Source organism: Anabrus simplex, chromosome 2, assembly GCF_040414725.1.
Source record: "Anabrus simplex isolate iqAnaSimp1 chromosome 2, ASM4041472v1, whole genome shotgun sequence".
Taxonomy (NCBI): domain Eukaryota; kingdom Metazoa; phylum Arthropoda; class Insecta; order Orthoptera; family Tettigoniidae; genus Anabrus; species Anabrus simplex.
Window position 1 is genome coordinate 560,401,194 of NC_090266.1, and position 17,909 is coordinate 560,419,102.

The 17,909-nt window shown below is 41.3% G+C and overlaps 1 protein-coding gene across 1 annotated transcript in view; it reads right to left on the reverse strand.

Moving 5' to 3' along the window:
• The window catches only part of LOC136864226 (lysine-specific demethylase 5A), an 843,789-nt gene extending 829,307 nt beyond the window's left edge, over positions 1-14,482 (reverse strand). Inside the window, exon 1 of the mRNA XM_067140948.2 lies at positions 14,067-14,482. Coding sequence (XP_066997049.2) covers positions 14,067-14,336 — 270 coding nt within the window. The 5' untranslated portion in view covers positions 14,337-14,482. The remainder of the gene's footprint in view (positions 1-14,066) is intronic.
• Between the last annotated feature and the right edge of the window lie 3,427 nt (positions 14,483-17,909).

Genomic DNA, 17,909 nt, shown 5'->3' on the forward strand with positions numbered 1-17,909 from the left:
CCACAATCTAAAAATATTTTGAAAGAGGACAAGGACTTGGTGACTGATAAGTGCGTGGAAATGTGCGCCAAGGACTTGAGACCGTTTACAACTATGGAGGGTGAAGGATTTTGAAATTTGGGGCAAACGCTGATAGAAATGGGCAAAAAGCATGGCTCGGTGGATATTAAAAATGTTATACTCTCTCGAGTCACAGTTGCTAGGAAGGTACAAACCTTCGTGGACAAAGTGCGCAATGAAACGCTTCCCGATACAGTACATGCTATTACATCTGGTATCTGTGCGAGTACCACTGACCTGAGGACATAATTATAAGGGTGTGCACTATATGTCTGTCACAATCCACTATATAAATGCAGATTGGTCTCTCACTGAGTACTGTATGTGTTCGGCCTTCCCTGACTGTCCAAAAACTTGTGAAGATATTCGCAGTGAATTGGAAGATCGTTTGAAAGGACATGACGTTTCTCATGAGGATATTTGCAAAATTACATTTGTAACAGACCAGAGAAGCAATATTGTTAAGGCCCCCAGCATATACAAGCGTCTTCCATGCATGGCTCATATTATTAATACGGTCATGAAGCATGTTCTGAGCGAACCCTTTTTGAAATAAAGTGTTCTTAATGTGTTAGCTGTTATTCATTCAGTGAAATCTCTGGTTTCGTACTTTAAGAGAAGAGGCTTGTGTGTGAGGTTACAATCATCTTTGAAACTGTATGTTTCCACTCGTTGGAACAGCTATTTTGACATGCTGCAGTCAGTTCACTCCCAGATAGATGCTGTGAGAACTGTTTTAGAGAAGGAGGGTGCCTCTGATAAAATGCTCGGTTATGATCAGGACATGACTGGCTTGCTTATAACATTTCTTAAGCCATTTAAGGAAGCCACAATTGATCTTGAGGGTTATGAGGAGGCAAATTTGCATCTAGTCCTTCTGTGGTTTCATGCCTTAAAAGCCCATTGTACTCTATATGATGAAGATGAATAGGTAATATTTAATTTCTTTCAGATTTTAATTGTAATTTTAATGCAATATTTAAGTGTAAACATGTTTTCATACTGTATGAATTTTCAATACTTGAAGCTTTTGAAACAAACCGGTGGTGTCTTCCTGGAGCATAAAATGGAAATCGCTATGTTACACAAAACTGCAACATTTTTTTTTTTGTGTGCTTAAATATCGCACATTACAGAAACTAAATGCAGGAGATCAAATGTCTGTTGGGCCGATGACCTTCGATGTTAGGCCCCTTTAAACAACAAGCAACAAGCATCAAATGTCTGTTTTTGAGGCAGCTCCACAAATGAGTGCTGAAGGTAAGATTCTGTGGTTATTTCTTCTTTATTATTATTATTATTATTATTATTATTATTATTCCTATGCAAATTAGTTTTTAATATTCAAACATTAGCATAAAATATCAATAACTTGGGCATATATATTTTCAGAGCAGCTATCCAATGAAAGTATACAAGAAGTCCCATCTTCTTCAAATGAAGAAAATTCAGTGCAACGTAAGGAAGCGAAATTTGACGATAGGGCGGAAAATTCGCCAGTGATACATTATGAGGTCAGCAGGTACTTGGAAGAAGGGTTTATTAGTGACGAAAATATACCACGGTGGTGGAAAAATAATTCACACTTGCCTGTGTAGCGAAAACAGTACTTAACATACCCGCTACGAGTGCCTCCAGCGAGAGGGTCTTCAGCTGCTCGGGAAATTTAGCGAAAAACGTCCCCGTCTTGATTCGCAAATACTTAATGACCCCATAGTAATACACACAAACGATTATGTGACCATACATTAAATATTGGTATGCAGTATGAACAGTATGAGGCGACCACAAACTAAGAGAGCAGGTGATAAAATTACACTTCTAAGCTGATTAGGTTTATAATTATTTCTTTGGTTTTGTGGAGAAGGGGTTCCTAAATAATTAAATGTATTTCAAGAAAGTGCCCTATAAAATTAATTTTTAAAGATATTTATGATCTGTACCTACATTATGTATATCTTTGCTTCTATTTTTCTCGAATAATACATCATCATCATCATCATCTGTTCACCCTCCAGGTTCGGCTTTTCCCTCGGACTCAGCGAGGGATCCCACCTCTACCGCCTCAAGGGCAGTGTCCTGGAGCTTCAGACTCTTGGTCGGTGGATACAACTGGGGAGAATGACCAGTACCTCGCCCAGGCGGCCTCACCTGCTATGCTGAACAGGGACCTTGTGGAGGGATGGGAAGATTGGAAGGGATAGACAAGGAAGAGGGAAGGAAGCGGCCGTGGCCTTAAGTTAGGTACCATCCCGGCATTCGCCTGGAGGAGAAGTGGGAAACCACGGAAAACCACTTCGAGGATAGCTGAGGTGGGAATCGAACCCACCTCTACTCAGTGGACCTCCCGAGGCTGAGTGGACCCCATTCCAGCCCTCGTACCACTTTTCAAATTTTCGTGGCAGAGCCAGGAATCGAACCCGGACCTCCGGGGGTGGCAGCTAATCACGCTAACCACTACACCACAGAGGCGGATCGAATAATACATAATACATTATATTCATTGTCATATTTCCATCAAGTGTCATTATGTATATTTAAATATTCAAATATTTTGTTCAAAGAACCTACTTTTTATTAAGTAACTATTTTTGACAGAGAGAAATATTATATGTTAATTAGTTACATAAGACGTCTGAATTACGAAATAAACTTAAACATAACTTCGTAATAATTAACATAGTACTAAATAACCATATAAAATAACATTTGTGTTGACGAATCCTATATAAATGTTGGCATGTAACAACCCCTTTCCTGCCTGCATTCACGCGAGTCTCATATCAGCACAATCAATGAGCAAACATCGATTAACGCAGCAGGAAGAAGAAAGCAAGCAAGCAAGCTAACCTGAAGCCTGCCCAAGTTGGGCTGAGCTTGACCTGGCCAGGAGTGCTGCAGCCTGCCTGTACTGTTGTTTACGTGCGGCTAGCTTGCTTGCCTGCTCTCCAGGCAAGCATGGGCAAGTTAAATGCGAAGTTTGTACACCTCTATGTACAACAAACCGGGAAGGTGAAAAGGGCTGGGAACCTACCAAAGGCATGGACATGGCTTAGACAGCGGATTCCGAAAATAAATCGCCGTGATCCTTGGATTTGAAAAATATTATTTACAAAATAATTTTACAAATACATTCCAAATACAATTCCAAGTTACGAGCTATAAGTTCAGTGATATACATAGCTTATTTCGTAGCAGTGTAAATTCAAATTTCAAATCAACTATACATCAAGTTACCAATGCAGTTGTACAATGCAATTTACAGTGATGTGAAAAAGGTTATCCAAAATCTAGCATACCTAAAGTGATACAGAACTACCAGAGGCAAACCCCAAGGGTAATAATATTAAACTACAATCTACATATCTTAGTGAAACAAGAAAGGGGAATGCCTCGGAAACGAACAAATACCATGCGACATAGAACTGTACAGGTGAGAAACTGTCTTCTTTGAAGTCGAAAACAAAAAAAAAAAAAAAAATACATGGTTCTTTAGTTTTGAAGGAGATTCCAAATACCTATTTCCATGTCTGTAACATCCTCAGTTTTTGAGACATAAGTATCCCCATAAAAAGAATTAAACCCTTTATCAGTCCTTACCCCACCCCCACCTATATGGATTTTCGGAAAACCAAAAATGTGTGTGTATTTTTATACCAATTTTCAAGTCTGTGACAATTTCAGTTTTTGAGATATAAGTATCCAAAAAAATAAAATCAACACCTTTTTCACTTCTCTTCACCCCCGTCAAGTGCCTTTTCTGAAAACAAAAGTACATGTTCCTGTATTTTTAGAGGACTTTCCAAATACCAAGTTTCATGTCTGTAACATGTTAAGTTTTTGACATATACTGTAGATATAAACCAAACCAAACCAAACCCCATGGCACTACAGCCCTTGAAGGGCCTTGGCCTACCAAGCGAACGCTGCACTGCCCGAAGGCCTGCAGATTACGAGGTGTCGTGTGGTCAGCACAACAAATCCTCTCAGCTGTTATTCTTTCTAGACCAGGACCCTATCTCACCGTCAGATAGCTCCTCAATTCTAATCACGTAGGCTGAGTGGACCTCGAACCAGCCCTCAGATCCAGGTAAAAATCCTGACCTGGCCAGGAATCGAACCCGGGGCCAGTACTTATTTCGAACATTCACCCACTTTTTCAATTCTTTTCAGCCCCTTAAGTTGGATTTTCCAAAAACAAGAAAAATATATGCTTTATTTTTAAAGGATATTCCAAATACTAGCATTCATGTCTGTAACATCTTCATTTTTTGAGATACAGCTATCCTCATAAAAGGTACTCAACCCCTTTTTGACCTTTTTTCACTCCCCTTAATGGTATTTTCCAAAGACAAAAAGCATTTCTTTATTCTTTAATGAGATTCCAAATACCAATTTTTATGTCTGTAAACTTCTAAGTTTTTGAGGTAGGCCTATAGATGTACTCATTTAAACAATTTACCCCCCCCCCCCTTTTCACCCCCTTAGTGATGAAATATCCAAAAATCCTCCCTTAGTGAGCACCTACACACTAATATAAAGGTATTCCCAAAATTTAATTTCTTTATGTCCAGTAGTTTTGGCTCGGCGATGATGAAACAGTCAGTCAGGACATGTTATTTTATATATATAGATTGAATCTAGTACACGTTTCCTCCCCTAAGGGACATCATCAGCTAGAATAAATCACAACAATATATCGGATTTAAAAAATGTACATTACTAGATTGGAAAGAGAAATTAAAAACACTGGTTACGGTACACAAGAATATATTAAAATAAATTATCAAACTTTGTTAAAGTTTCAAGTCTTACTTGAGTTTAATGAACAATTCTACCAATTTTATTGACTGTATGACTTGAAACTTTAACAGTTTGATAATTTATTTTTTCTTGTGTACAAAATTGTTTCAAATTTGTTTTCCAATCTAGTAGTGTATTTTTTTTAAATCTGATATATTGTTTTAATTTATTCTAGCTGATGATGTCCCTTAGGGAAAGAAACATTTACTAGAATCAATAAATCAATATATGTATTGAATAGGCAGACCACTTAAATATAATATTTAAGTTATTCTTAAATATTCGCTACTCGATTTATAGTCAATACGGGTTTATCTAAAATGAAGCTGATAAAGCTTGTTACATGCAAAATAGAAGCAAGACTTTTATAGACAAGCTGATGTCCACAAAAATACGAGACACGAAAATTCATAGCAATAAACCTTAAAACAGCCGTTTGTGGTTATTCTTGTCCAAAGGCAGGAAACTGCAATATTGGTGTTGTGATTATCACGATCAATAATGTTTAGGTACCGGTACCAACTATTGCACTGAAACTTCTCAAACGGGCTAATTAACTTACGATACATTGCCATATTGGTGTAATGTTATAACATTTCATTTACAGAAGGTTTCAAGTGGACTAACATTAAATTTTGTCTGAAACACATTGTTTCTTTTTTGCCAGTGAGTGTATTTTATTATATTTAGGATAATTTCCCTGGAATAATAAGTCACACTGACTGCATCCACATCAGAATAACTTTTATAGATCATCAGAGGTCTGTCACATACATCAGCCGGAAGGCATAATAGTGACACTGTAAGGCCAGTCGCACACTGAGAAGCAGTTGGCCGCGGAGCAGGGAAGAGCAGAGGAGGACAGCACGGGGCTTACGAAACTGCGAAGTGCATGAGAGCGCACACTGCTACGCAGGGTCTCATCGATTTTCAGAAAGAACATGTTTTCTTCAGACTCTGTGATATAGGGGCATCCAGCATAAAGAGGCTCCTTTTCTTGTTCTTTAAGCATTCGTGATTTTTCTCACTCTGACAGTCACCTTCACAATTTTCCTTGAGCTGATGACCACACGGGTGTTCACCTTAAGACAATAAAAAAAACTGAACAATATTCCCATGTTAGCGATGTTCGGCGTCCATATGGAGTAAGCAACAAAAGTCTAAATTCATTATTATTTTTTTAAATTTGCTTTACGTCGCACCGACACAGATAGGTCTTATGGCGACGAAGGGATATGAAGGGGCTAGGAGTGGGAAGGAAGCGACTGTGACCTTAATTAAGATACAGCACCCCCCCCCCCCCCAGCATTTACCTGATGTGAAAGTGGGAAACCATGGAAAACCATCTTCAGGGTTGCCGACTGTGAAGTTCGAACCCACTATCTCCTGAAGATAATTCCCAAAACCAGTTTAAACTTGAAGGGAGTGTGCAAAGATAGGTTATAGCTACTAAATGACTTTCTTTTGCTGTGCAGACAGTAGGCCTAAGCCCCGTGGTATAGAAAAAAGCTTAACAAAGGGAGGGTTGCCTCGAAGAGGCCACTGCTCTAATGACAGATTGGCCTGGATGTGCAAATATAGGTTACAGCTACTAAATGACATTTTTTTCTTGCCGTGCAGACAGTAAGCACCGTGGTTATAGAAAAATAGGTACTTCTCGAAACGTGTGTGGCCCCAAAGGCGACACTGTTCTCACGGCAGAGATTGGCCTGGATGCTCAAAAATAGGTTACAGCTACTAAATTAAATCTTTTCTTGCCGTGCGGACAGTATGCTCCCTTACAGGTTATATCAACTTGTGCTCTTATTCTGCAAGGATTAGTAACGGAAAGTAATTCTCATCACTGCTCGGAATGACGTCCCATCCCATTTCACGATGGCCAATAGCAACGCTAGTAGCTACTTATTTAGGTTGTAAAAGTACATGTAATTCTGGGAGGGGGTTGGTGGGTTCCTGGACATTGCTATGAACACATCTCTCCTCTGAAAGGAATTCCATGTAAGATTTCCATAATTTCTACTTCCTTATAATGTTATAAAGCTTGCAGCGTCCGGTGTATATGTTTATCCATAACTCTATCCCTCTTGTAGAATTTTTCAGTTACCTGGCGCATACCGAAAACCTGATCCTGACAGCCCCTCTCTGGTCCGAGAGAGTTTTCCAAAAACAGATTTGGCAAATCATCCAACTTACTGTCAAACACTGAGTGCACCCTCCCTTACAAAATGCCAGCGAACACCTTGCCTGGTATACTGATCAATCAAATACAGTATCTCAATAGTTGTTACAATCCTTCCTGGGTTATGGAATAAAAGCAGGCCATCACCAGTTCACTAGTAGGTGCCATCAAATGCTATTAGATATATTCATTAGGGTACAAGGAAGGAGTAGAGGTGCGAAAATATTGGCTTTTTCCTACTATTACCTGATATATACGTCATTGAAGAGTACACTATATATGACTAGTAGAAAACACGGAAACCATATTTACTTGGTGACTGAAGACTGATAACGTCATAGGGTGTTAGAGAGAGACAGGGAATTAATATCCAAAAACTAAGTCCTAATAGTTGCTACTGAGCATGCGCGACGGATTTAATTAACATTTCACCATGGACGAGAAAAATGATTGTGACGTCATAAATACCACCCCCTGTTCCTCTATAGACAGCACACATGGTACACCTGCAAGAATGTGATGTAAGCCACGGCCGTCAACACTTCCTCGCGGAAGGAAGGTGGCAGCGCCCATGGTCCTTAAGAGCACATATGCGTGCCCTGTATGGTTTATTGAAGAAAAAAAAAACAAGCATAACCATGGCGAATAAACATTGTGAAATTCTTGGGTAAAAATATTCGGGAAAAGGCGATCATATGATTTACTTTCTTCATCAATAAACAGATGATTCATGGTGTGGGTTACTGTAGTCACGTCTTAGTTCGTGAACCATGGGCAACGGCTGAGTGACCTAGTAAGTGGTCCTGAGAGTCGGGATACCAGTTGCTATGGAATGGGAGTGGGCATCTCAGACGAGTCATGGCCCTCCTTGTGCTCAGGCGGCTAGGGCTATACAATCCACCGGTGGTCCATAACCCATTAGAGGAGAGATCCTCACTTGGACTATGTGTAAGTAGGGTAACAACCTGCTTCATGAATTTACCGAACCCAGAACATATTAAGCAAGCCTCGGACCTAAGAGAGTAACGGAGTCCCACTCGCATTTGACAGGCTAGGGACTCCTTGGAAACAACTTGGCAAACAAAATGGAATTCAATAGGGAGCTATTAATATTAATGGGGCTTATGAAAGAAAGTAGAACTGGCTGAGTCAACAAAGAGGATATATCTGGATGTGCTAGGAGTAAGTGATATTTGGGTAAGGGAAGATAACGAGGAAGAGATAGGAGATTATAAAGTGTACTTGACGGGTGTTAGAAAGGAAAGGGCAGAGTATGGGGTAGGGCTGTTTATCAGGAATACTATGGCACGCAACATAGTTCCTGTTAGGCACGTAAATGAGCGAATGATGTGGGTAGATTTGGCAGTTGGAGGAATTAGGACGAGAATTGTCTCAGTGTATTCACCATGTGAGGGTGCAGGTGAGGATGAAGTTGACAAGTTTTTGAAGCATTGAGTGACATCGTGGTCAGGGTGAACAGCAAGGATAGAATAGTGCTAATGGGCGATTTCGATGCGAGAGTTGGAAACAGATATAAGGATATGAAAGGGTGATTGGTAAACGTAGGGAAGATATGGAAGCTAATAGGAATAGGAAGCGTTTGCTGGACTTCTGTGCTAGTATGGGTTTAGCAGTTACAAATACATTCTTCAAGCATAAGGCTATTCACCACTACACATGAGAGGCTAGGGGTAGGGCCTACCAGATCCATAATAGACTATATCTTAACAGACTTCGAATTCAGGAAATCTGTTAGGAATGTACAAGTTTTCCGGGGATTTTTCGATGATACAGACCATTATCTGATCTGCAGTAAACTAAGTATCTCTAGGCCTAGGGTAGAGAAAGTGAAATCGGTATGCAAACGAATAAGGACAGAACATCTCCAGGACGAGGAAATTAGAAGTACATGGATATGATTAGTGTGAGAAGTTTTGAACAGTAGACAGTAAGCAGGTTCAGGATATAGAAAGAGAATGGATGGCCTACAGGGATACTGTAGTATAAACAGCAAGGGAATGCCTAGGAACAACTGTGTGTAAAGATGGGAAATGGTGGAACGATGAAATGAGAGTAGCTTGCAAACGTAAAAAAGAGGCTTATCAGAAATGGCTCCAAACAAGGGCCGAGGCAGACAGGGATAGTTGTTGAATCCAAAAAGAAGTTGTGGGAATATTTTGGTAATAACCTGGAAAGGCTAGGTCAAGCAGCGGGGAAACCTTTCAGGACAGTAATAAAGAATCTTAGGAGGGGAGGGAAAAAGGAAATGAAAAGCGTTTTGAGTAATGCAGGTGAACTCAAAATAGATCCCAGGGAATCACTGGACAGGTGGAGGGAATATTTTGAACATCATCTCAACGTAAAAGGAAATCTTCCGGGTGGTGTTGCGAACAGCCAAGCTTATGGGGAGAAGGAAAATGATGGTAAAATAACGCTTGAGGAAGTGGAAACGATGGTAAACAAACTCCATTGTCATAAAGCAGGAATAGATTAAATTAGACCTGAAATGGTTAAGCACAGAGGGAAGGTCGGGATGAAATGGCTTCATAGAGTAGTAAGATTAGCATGGAGTGTTGGTAAGGTACCTTAAGACTGGACAAAAGCAGTAATTGCACCTATCTATAAGCAAGCGAACAGAAAGGATTGCAACAACTATCGAGGTAACTCATTGATTAGTATACCAGGCAAAGTATTCACTGGCATCTTGGAAGCGAGGGTGCGATCAGTAGTTGAGAGGAAGTTGGATGAAAACCAGTGTGGTTTCAGACCACGGAGAGGCTGTCAGGATGCGCCATGTAATTGAAAAATGCTATGAGAGGAATAGGCAGTTGTGTTTACGTTTCGTAGATCTAGAGAAAGCATATGACAGGGTATAGAGGGAAAAGATGTTCGCCATACTGGGGGACTATGGAATTACAAGGTAGATTATTAAAATCAATCAAAGGGATTTATGCTAACAATTGGGCTTCAGTAAGAATTGATGGTAGAATGAGTTCTTGGTTCAGGGTACTTACGGGAGTTAGACAAGGCTGTAATCTTTCACCTTTGCTGTTCGTAGTTTATATGAATCATCTGCTGAAAGGTATAAAATGGCAGGGAAGGATTCAGTTAGGTGGAATGAGGAGATAAAGGCTAATTTAAGAATGAACTCAATGGATGAAGCTGTACGCATAAACCGGCTTCGGTGGTGGGGTCATGTGAGGCGAATGGAGGAACACAGGTTACCTAGGAGAATAATGGACTCTGTTATGGAGGGTAAGAGAAGTAGAGGGAGACCAAGACGACAATGGTTAGTCTCGGTTTCTAATGATTTAAAGAGAAGGGGTATAGAACTAAATGATTCCTACATTCAAGGTGGATTTGTGTGTGTTGTTTTAGGTGTTAAAATTGTGTATCAAAGTGAGTTGAAATTAACCTCTAGTGCTTTCAAATTACTGTTGGCTGATTTCATAGACGATGCCAGCAGTACATGCAAAATACCCTTCTGTGAGTATCATTTGAACACATTACTTCCTATTCTTGTGACTGTGTGATCTTGCAATATAATGTAGCCTCCATTTTAATTTTCTGGGCCAGGCTGAGTGGTTCAGAAGGTTGATGCACTGGCCGTCTGACCCCAACTCGGCAGGTTCGATCCTGGCTCAGTCTGGTGGTATTTTGAAGCCTCGTGCCAGTAAATTTACTGGCAGGTAAGAGAACTACCTTAGGACTAAATTCCGGCACCTCAGAGTCTCCAAAAACCGTACTAGTAGTTAATTTTTCTGGGTGAATAATAATAACACTTTTAGGTGGGTCGGTAGGTCACTGGCAGGCATAAAAGAAGAATCTCTCTTCATTGCTGCTTCACGTATGGTTTCATATCATTCGCACGTTTTTTCTGATTCCTAAACATACACCCACGATCGTAAATTGCTCCATAATGATCGGGCACTCAAGCAGTATCGAAGCGATCTGTGATGTTTTCTTCCATTATTTTAGTGGTTCACTGTGATTTCTATGGTGAATTTATATAATCAGTATGCATTATGTGATGTGATCATTTTCTGATGTAACCCACAGTGTGCTTAGTTTGTGTTTTTATGTAAATTTAAGGTAGAAATTCAGTAAGACTTGCATTACTTTTATAGCATGATAAGGATGTAATATGTTGGAAATCTTAAGTGGAATACCTTGTAGAGGAGAGATGTGTTCACTGCGACAGTTCAGAACTCACCCGCCGTCCCCCAGAAGTAATTTTGCTTTTATAACCTAGTAAAATTTATCACACGCCATAGTCCATCGCCTAACTACGTAGGCTTACCAGCATTTCCATTCAGTGTGACAGAGTGGGATATGACGTCACTCCCAGCAGTGAAGTAAAATTATTTCCGTTACCAACCCGGGCAAAAATTCAGAACAACTTACATTTTCCAGCGCACACATCTAGGTGCGATTGCACTGTCATTTGTTCCTCTCTCGCTTGCGTCTCGCGAAGGGCTTGATCGTGCGGTGGACAGAGCTGCAAACTGTTCATATAAAGAACTAGTGGCAGAGACGCTACTTTCGAATTTACGAATCTCGTGACAAAGCCATTCAGAACAACTTACATTTTCCAGCGCAAACATCTAGGTGCGATTGCACTGTCATTTGTTCCTCTCTCGCTTGCGTCTCGCGAAGGGCTTGATCGTGCGGTGGACAGAGCTGCAAACTGTTCATATAAAGAACTAGTGGCAGAGACGCTACTTTCGAATTTACGAATCTCGTGACAAAGCCATTCAGAACAACTTACATTTTCCAGCGCACACATCTAGGTGTGATTGCACTGTCATTTGTTCCTCTCTCGCTTGCGTCTCGCGAAGGGCTTGATCGTGCGGTGGACAGAGCTGCAAACTGTTCATATAAAGAACTAGTGGCAGAGACGCTACTTTCGAATTCACGAATCTCGTAACAAAGCCATTGGTCTGGATTAAGCTCATGGGGTCTGGGGGCATATGCCCCCAGGTTAGAAGCCGCGAAGCGGCCCTAGACTTCTAGTATCCTGCGTGATACCTCCATTGGTCTGGATCAAGCAAAGGAGGTCTGGGGGCGTAAGCCCCCAGGTTAAAAGCCGCGAAGCGGCCCTAGGCCTCTAGTATCCTGTGTGACACGTCTATTGGTCTGGGCAGTTGTGTGTTTCTTGTGCGCGGGTTGGTAACGGAAGTAATTTTCCTTTACTGCTGAGAGTGACGTCATATCCCACTGTGTCACACAAAGATTAATATACCATACTTAAATTATTAATCTGTGGTTCGTGGTGTGGGTTAATTTAGTCACGTCCTAGTTTGTGAACCATGGGCAATGGCCAAGTGTAAATGGTCCTGAGTTAAAGGTAATTAAATACACCCCTTAAGATTCATGTGGGGTATAGTGCGCATCGGTATCACCCAATATCACTATAAAATTTGTCACAAATGGAACATAATTGCTCTTACACATATCAAGTGAAAAATCCCTGGCAAATTAAGAAATATTTGATTTTTGGAGAATATTATGTATACGTACTTTACCACTTTACAAGTACATTTGGTGTTGCGCTCACAGTGACACACGTATGGCTTTTGTCTTACACTTTCAACGATTTCGTGTGCGATATCTGTGTTCACTGAAGTTCTTTGCTTTTTCTTTGCTTTCATTTCATTGCTTCACTTGTCAAACATCATCATTTCATGAATTGTATTGCGATATGCAATATTTAATAGGCGACAAAATGGTATGGCCAATGTACATAAGAAAAATTCTGTGGACTAGTGATTTATTGGTCCAGTGATCGAGCAACTTTCGTTCGAACAGAAATAAAAATATTTATTGGTCCAGGGATCATGCTATTTTTCTGTTGACCTCCATTTTGCTGTTTGAACTGGCCGCTCTAGTCATATGGACAAAGATAATGAGAATCTACAGACATAGCACTCCCATTCCACGGTGCTAGCCCTGGACCTGAAGAAAGTAACAAAAGACGGCACCAGCAGCGCAGTACGTCATAAACCACTCCTGTCTACAAGCCTTAAGTATGTTTTCATATTTCTCCTCTTTATTGCATCAAAATTACGGGATCATTTCCGTCAATTTCCAATCTACACATCCAAGAAAAGAAAAAAAATTACACTGAAATCATGTATGTGTATGTATGTTTAGTCCTCAGCCCGAAAGCTGGTTGGATCCTCAACAGCTCCGCCATCAGCTGTCGCAGATGGCCTAGGCATCACTGAAGAGGCGTACTAGGGAAATGAGGAGCGAGGTAGTTTCCCGTTGCTTTCCTCACCGAACCAGAAGATGCTATTACATATCAGTCTGCCAAGCCCACTGAAATGCATGCACCAACCGACCCTATGAACAATATTTTCCCATCATTCATAGCAGGGACTGGCTGCAGAAGGAATGGCATTACTAGCATCACTCATACCTCAGTCACTTTCATATTGTCAAAGCCAAGTATACGACAGAGACAGATCAATGAAAGTAACAAGATTGCTCTAGCCCACACCAGAAGACATAGTGCACTGTAAACACTAGGTCCTGCCAGCAACTGAAATCATATGCTTTAGAAATGTTGTTCTGAAGTAAAACACCCAGAACATCAGAAACATACCCGGAATGTACTTATTAAGATTGCGTTCAACAATGGAAAGTGATGTTTAATGCTAAAAATTACGAACACACCCCCCCATCATTTAACAACAAAATGAGTAAACAAACGTCCAACAATTAAGAGAAAAGCAGAGCCACATAAAACATATAAATAGTTCCCATTCTAATGAGAATTATAATTTTATTATTGAACAACTGAACTAAAATAAAATAGCGAGGGCGCAGAAGGTAAGAGACAATAACAATGTACTAGATACTTTCAATAATGCCTTTCAAAAGACGGCCATTTTGAAACTTTAATTTCGCACGTTCTCGCAAAATCAAACAAAACATGGGTTGAGTAACAAAACTCACGAAAAAAAAACTATCCCAGAAATAGTCTACAAATAATAGCACCAACAATCGTAATCTAACTTACAGCGGGTGGTTTAATTTTGCAGATCCCAGTCTTCTCTCCGATGTGACGGATGGAACTGATGTATTTTAAAGGGTCCTGAAATTCTTCCCAAGTTGGTTCAAACACTGGAGCTTCAGGAGGAGGGTCAAATTTAAAGTCTCCAACGATGCCACCTAATTTATGGTTTCGGATTACAGGAAACTTCTTCACAGACCCAGAAAGAGTAAAATTCTTATCATCGGCCTTGGGTATAACGAACTTGTCACCCTTGGACCCCATAGCCGCTGTCATATATACATTCACTCGATGAAATGTGATACTTATCACAGTTCATTAAGATCCGTCACAAACTATTCCCAATCACAACCCCCAAACTCATGCACTTTTCACCACTACCGACGACAGGTAACATCATTTTACTACGATCCTCCAGTGCAGCCACACGAACATGTACGTAAAACAATGAGGCAAACAAATGAGAGATAAACTACAATCCAGAGAATCTCGAACAAAACCACGGAGCTACAAAATAATCGAACGTTGATGTTGTTGTTGTTGTTGTTGTTGTTGTTGTTGTTGTTGTTGTTGTTGTTGTTGTTGTTGTTGTTGTTGTTGTTGTTGTTGTTGTTGTTGTTGTTGTTGTTGTTGTTGTTGTTGTTGTTGTTGTTGTTGTTGTTGTTGTTTGAGTCATCAGTCAATAAACTGGTTTGATGCAGCGCTCATGCCACCCTATCCTGTGCCCTGGCTACCCATTACTTTCTACGCAATGATTTCATCCTGCATCTGCTCTAATCTGCTTGTCATATTCATACAATGGTCTACTCTTACCGTTCTTACCGCCTACACTTCCTTCAAAAACCAGCTGAACAAGTCCTGGGTGTCATAACATGTGTCCTATCTTTCTATCCCTTATTCTCTTCAAATTTAGTCAAATCGATCTCCTCTCACGAAATCGATTCAGTATCTCTTCATTCGTGATTCGATGCACCCATCTCACCTTCAGAATTATTCTGTAACACCACATTTCAAAAGCTTCCATTCTTTTCCTTTCTGAGCTAGTTATCGTCCATGTTTCACTTCCATACAATGCCACGCTCCAGATGAAAGTCTTCAGAAACATCTTCCTAATTCCTGTATCAATTTATGAAGTAGGCAAATTTATCTTCTTAAGAAAGCTCTTCGTTGCATGTACTAGACTGCATTTCATGTCCTCTTTATTTCTCTCATCGTTAGTTATTTTACTACCCAAGTAACAATATTCATCTCTTACCTTTAAGACTTCACTTCCTAATCTAATATTAACTGCATCACCTGCCTTCGTTCGACTGCTCTCCATTTTTTTTAATTATTTATTTTCATGTTGTACTCCTTACCCAAGACTTCGTCCATACCACTCAGCAATTTCTCCAGATCTTCTGCAGTCTCAGGTAAAATAGGAATAGGTATAACAACATTCTACCGAAAATCGCATGGCACTTCTCCTGTCTCATACATCTTACACACTAGATGGAATAACTTTGCCATGCTGGTTTCTCCTAAAGCTGTCAGTAATTCCACGGGAATGTCATCAGTTCCAGGGGTGCTATTACGTACATGCCAATATTTAATGTTCGGTATCGGTTACTGGACCTCCCGACCACGGTAGCTAGAAGAGAGACGGTAGGTGCCACGAGACGGATGCGCAGTAGACTGCCGTGGTCGTGACGTCACTGGACCGTCGCTCCCATTTCACTACCCAATGTTTGGCGCGTTAATATCAGTCCATATACTCTTTGGTGTCGGTGATTTCATTCTAAGCAGGCAATTTCGGTGCATTGCTGTTCGTCTGCGGTCTGCACATTGTTTCTTTAATTATTTAATTACTTTCGAGGCTTGCGAATGTTTTGAAAGTCGTGAACTTGTACATATCATTCGTGAATGAAATGAATTCCATTGCATATGTCGTGTTTTTGCTGTTAAAATGCGTGCAGTGCGGTAGCAGGCTGTACAAATCATCCCAGCCCTAACATACTTTTTTCAAATAGGGCTTCATGCTCTACTGGATATTCAATATTATTATTATTATTATTATTATTATTATTATTATTATTATTATTATTATTATTATTATTATTATTATTATTATTATTATTATTATTATTATTATTATTATTATTATTATTATACCAGGACGAATAGCAATACATAGCGTGACGACTTCTGCTGTTTGATATGTTCCTACACTATATGGCGCTGGTGTAGGTGAATAGTGATCAGCTGTCCCTGAACATGTGATTTTAAATGAGATGTGATGTGACTTAATTCGGAATGTATCGTTTAAATACACTGACTGACAGAGCAAATGCAACACGAAGAAGGAGTGGTTCGAAAGGGATGAAAGTTGGGAAAAAAACAGAGACGGCACGGACGAATAATTGATGTTTATTTCAAACCGATATGCAGGTTACACAATGCGCACGGCATCGACTCAGTAGGATGTAGGACCACCGCGAGCGGCGATGCACGCAGAAACACGTCGAGGTACAGAGTCAATAAGAGTGCGGATGGTGTCCTGAGGGATGGTTCTCCATTCTCTGTCAACCATTTGCCACAGTTGGTCGTCCGTACGAGGCTGGGGCAGAGTTTGCAAACGGCGTCCAATGAGATCCCACACGTGTTCGATTGGTGAGAGATCCGGAGAGTACGCTGGCCACGGAAGCATCTGTACACCTCGTAGAGCCTGTTGGGAGATGCGAACAGTGTGTGGGCGGGCATTATCCTGCTGAAACAGAGCATTGGGGAGCCCCTGAAGGTACGGATGTGCCACCGGCCGCAGCACATGCTGCACGTAGCGGTGGGCATTTAACGTGCCTTGAATACGCACTAGAGGTGACGTGGAATCATACGCAATAGCGCCCCAAACCATGATGCCGCGTTGTCTAGCGGTAGGGCGCTCCACAGTTACTGCCGGATTTGACCTTTCTCCACGCCGACGCCACACTCGTCTGCGGTGACTATCACTGACAGAACAGAAGCGTGACTCATCGGAGAACACGACGTTCCGCCATTCCCTCATCCAAGTCGCTCTAGCCCGGCACCATGCCAGGCGTGCACGTCTATGCTGTGGAGTCAATGGTAGTCTTCTGAGCGGACGCCGGGAGTGCAGGCCTCCTTCAACCAATCGACGGGAAATTGTTCTGGTCGATATTGGAACAGCCAGGGTGTCTTGCACATGCTGAAGAATGGCGGTTGACGTGGCGTGCGGGGCTGCCACCGCTTGGCGGCGGATGCGCCGATCCTCGCGTGCTGACGTCACTCGGGCTGCGCCTGATCCCCTCGCACGTGCCACATGTCCCTGCGCCAACCATCTTCGCCACAGGCGCTGCACCGTGGACACATCCCTATGGGTATCGGCTGCGATTTGACGAAGCGACCAACCTGCCCTTCTCAGCCCGATCACCATACCCCTCGTAAAGTCGTCTGTCTGCTGGAAATGCCTCCGTTGACGGCGGCCTGGCATTCTTAGCTATACACGTGTCCTGTGGCACACGACAACACGTTCTACAATGACTGTCGGCTGAGAAATCACGGTACGAAGTGGGCCATTCGCCAACGCCGTGTCCCATTTATCGTTCGCTACGTGCGCAGCACAGCGGCGCATTTCACATCATGAGCATACCTCAGTGACGTCAGTCTACCCTGCAATTGGCATAAAGTTCTGACCACTCCTTCTTGGTGTTGCATTTGCTCTGTCAGTCAGTGTAAATTATTTGAAACCGTGTGTTTATTACTTTTATGTTTCAGGAATGTGCATTCTCTTTACTGACCGATGACTGTGTTTATGTGGGATATGTATTTCGTGCAAATTAAGATATAGTGTTCCAT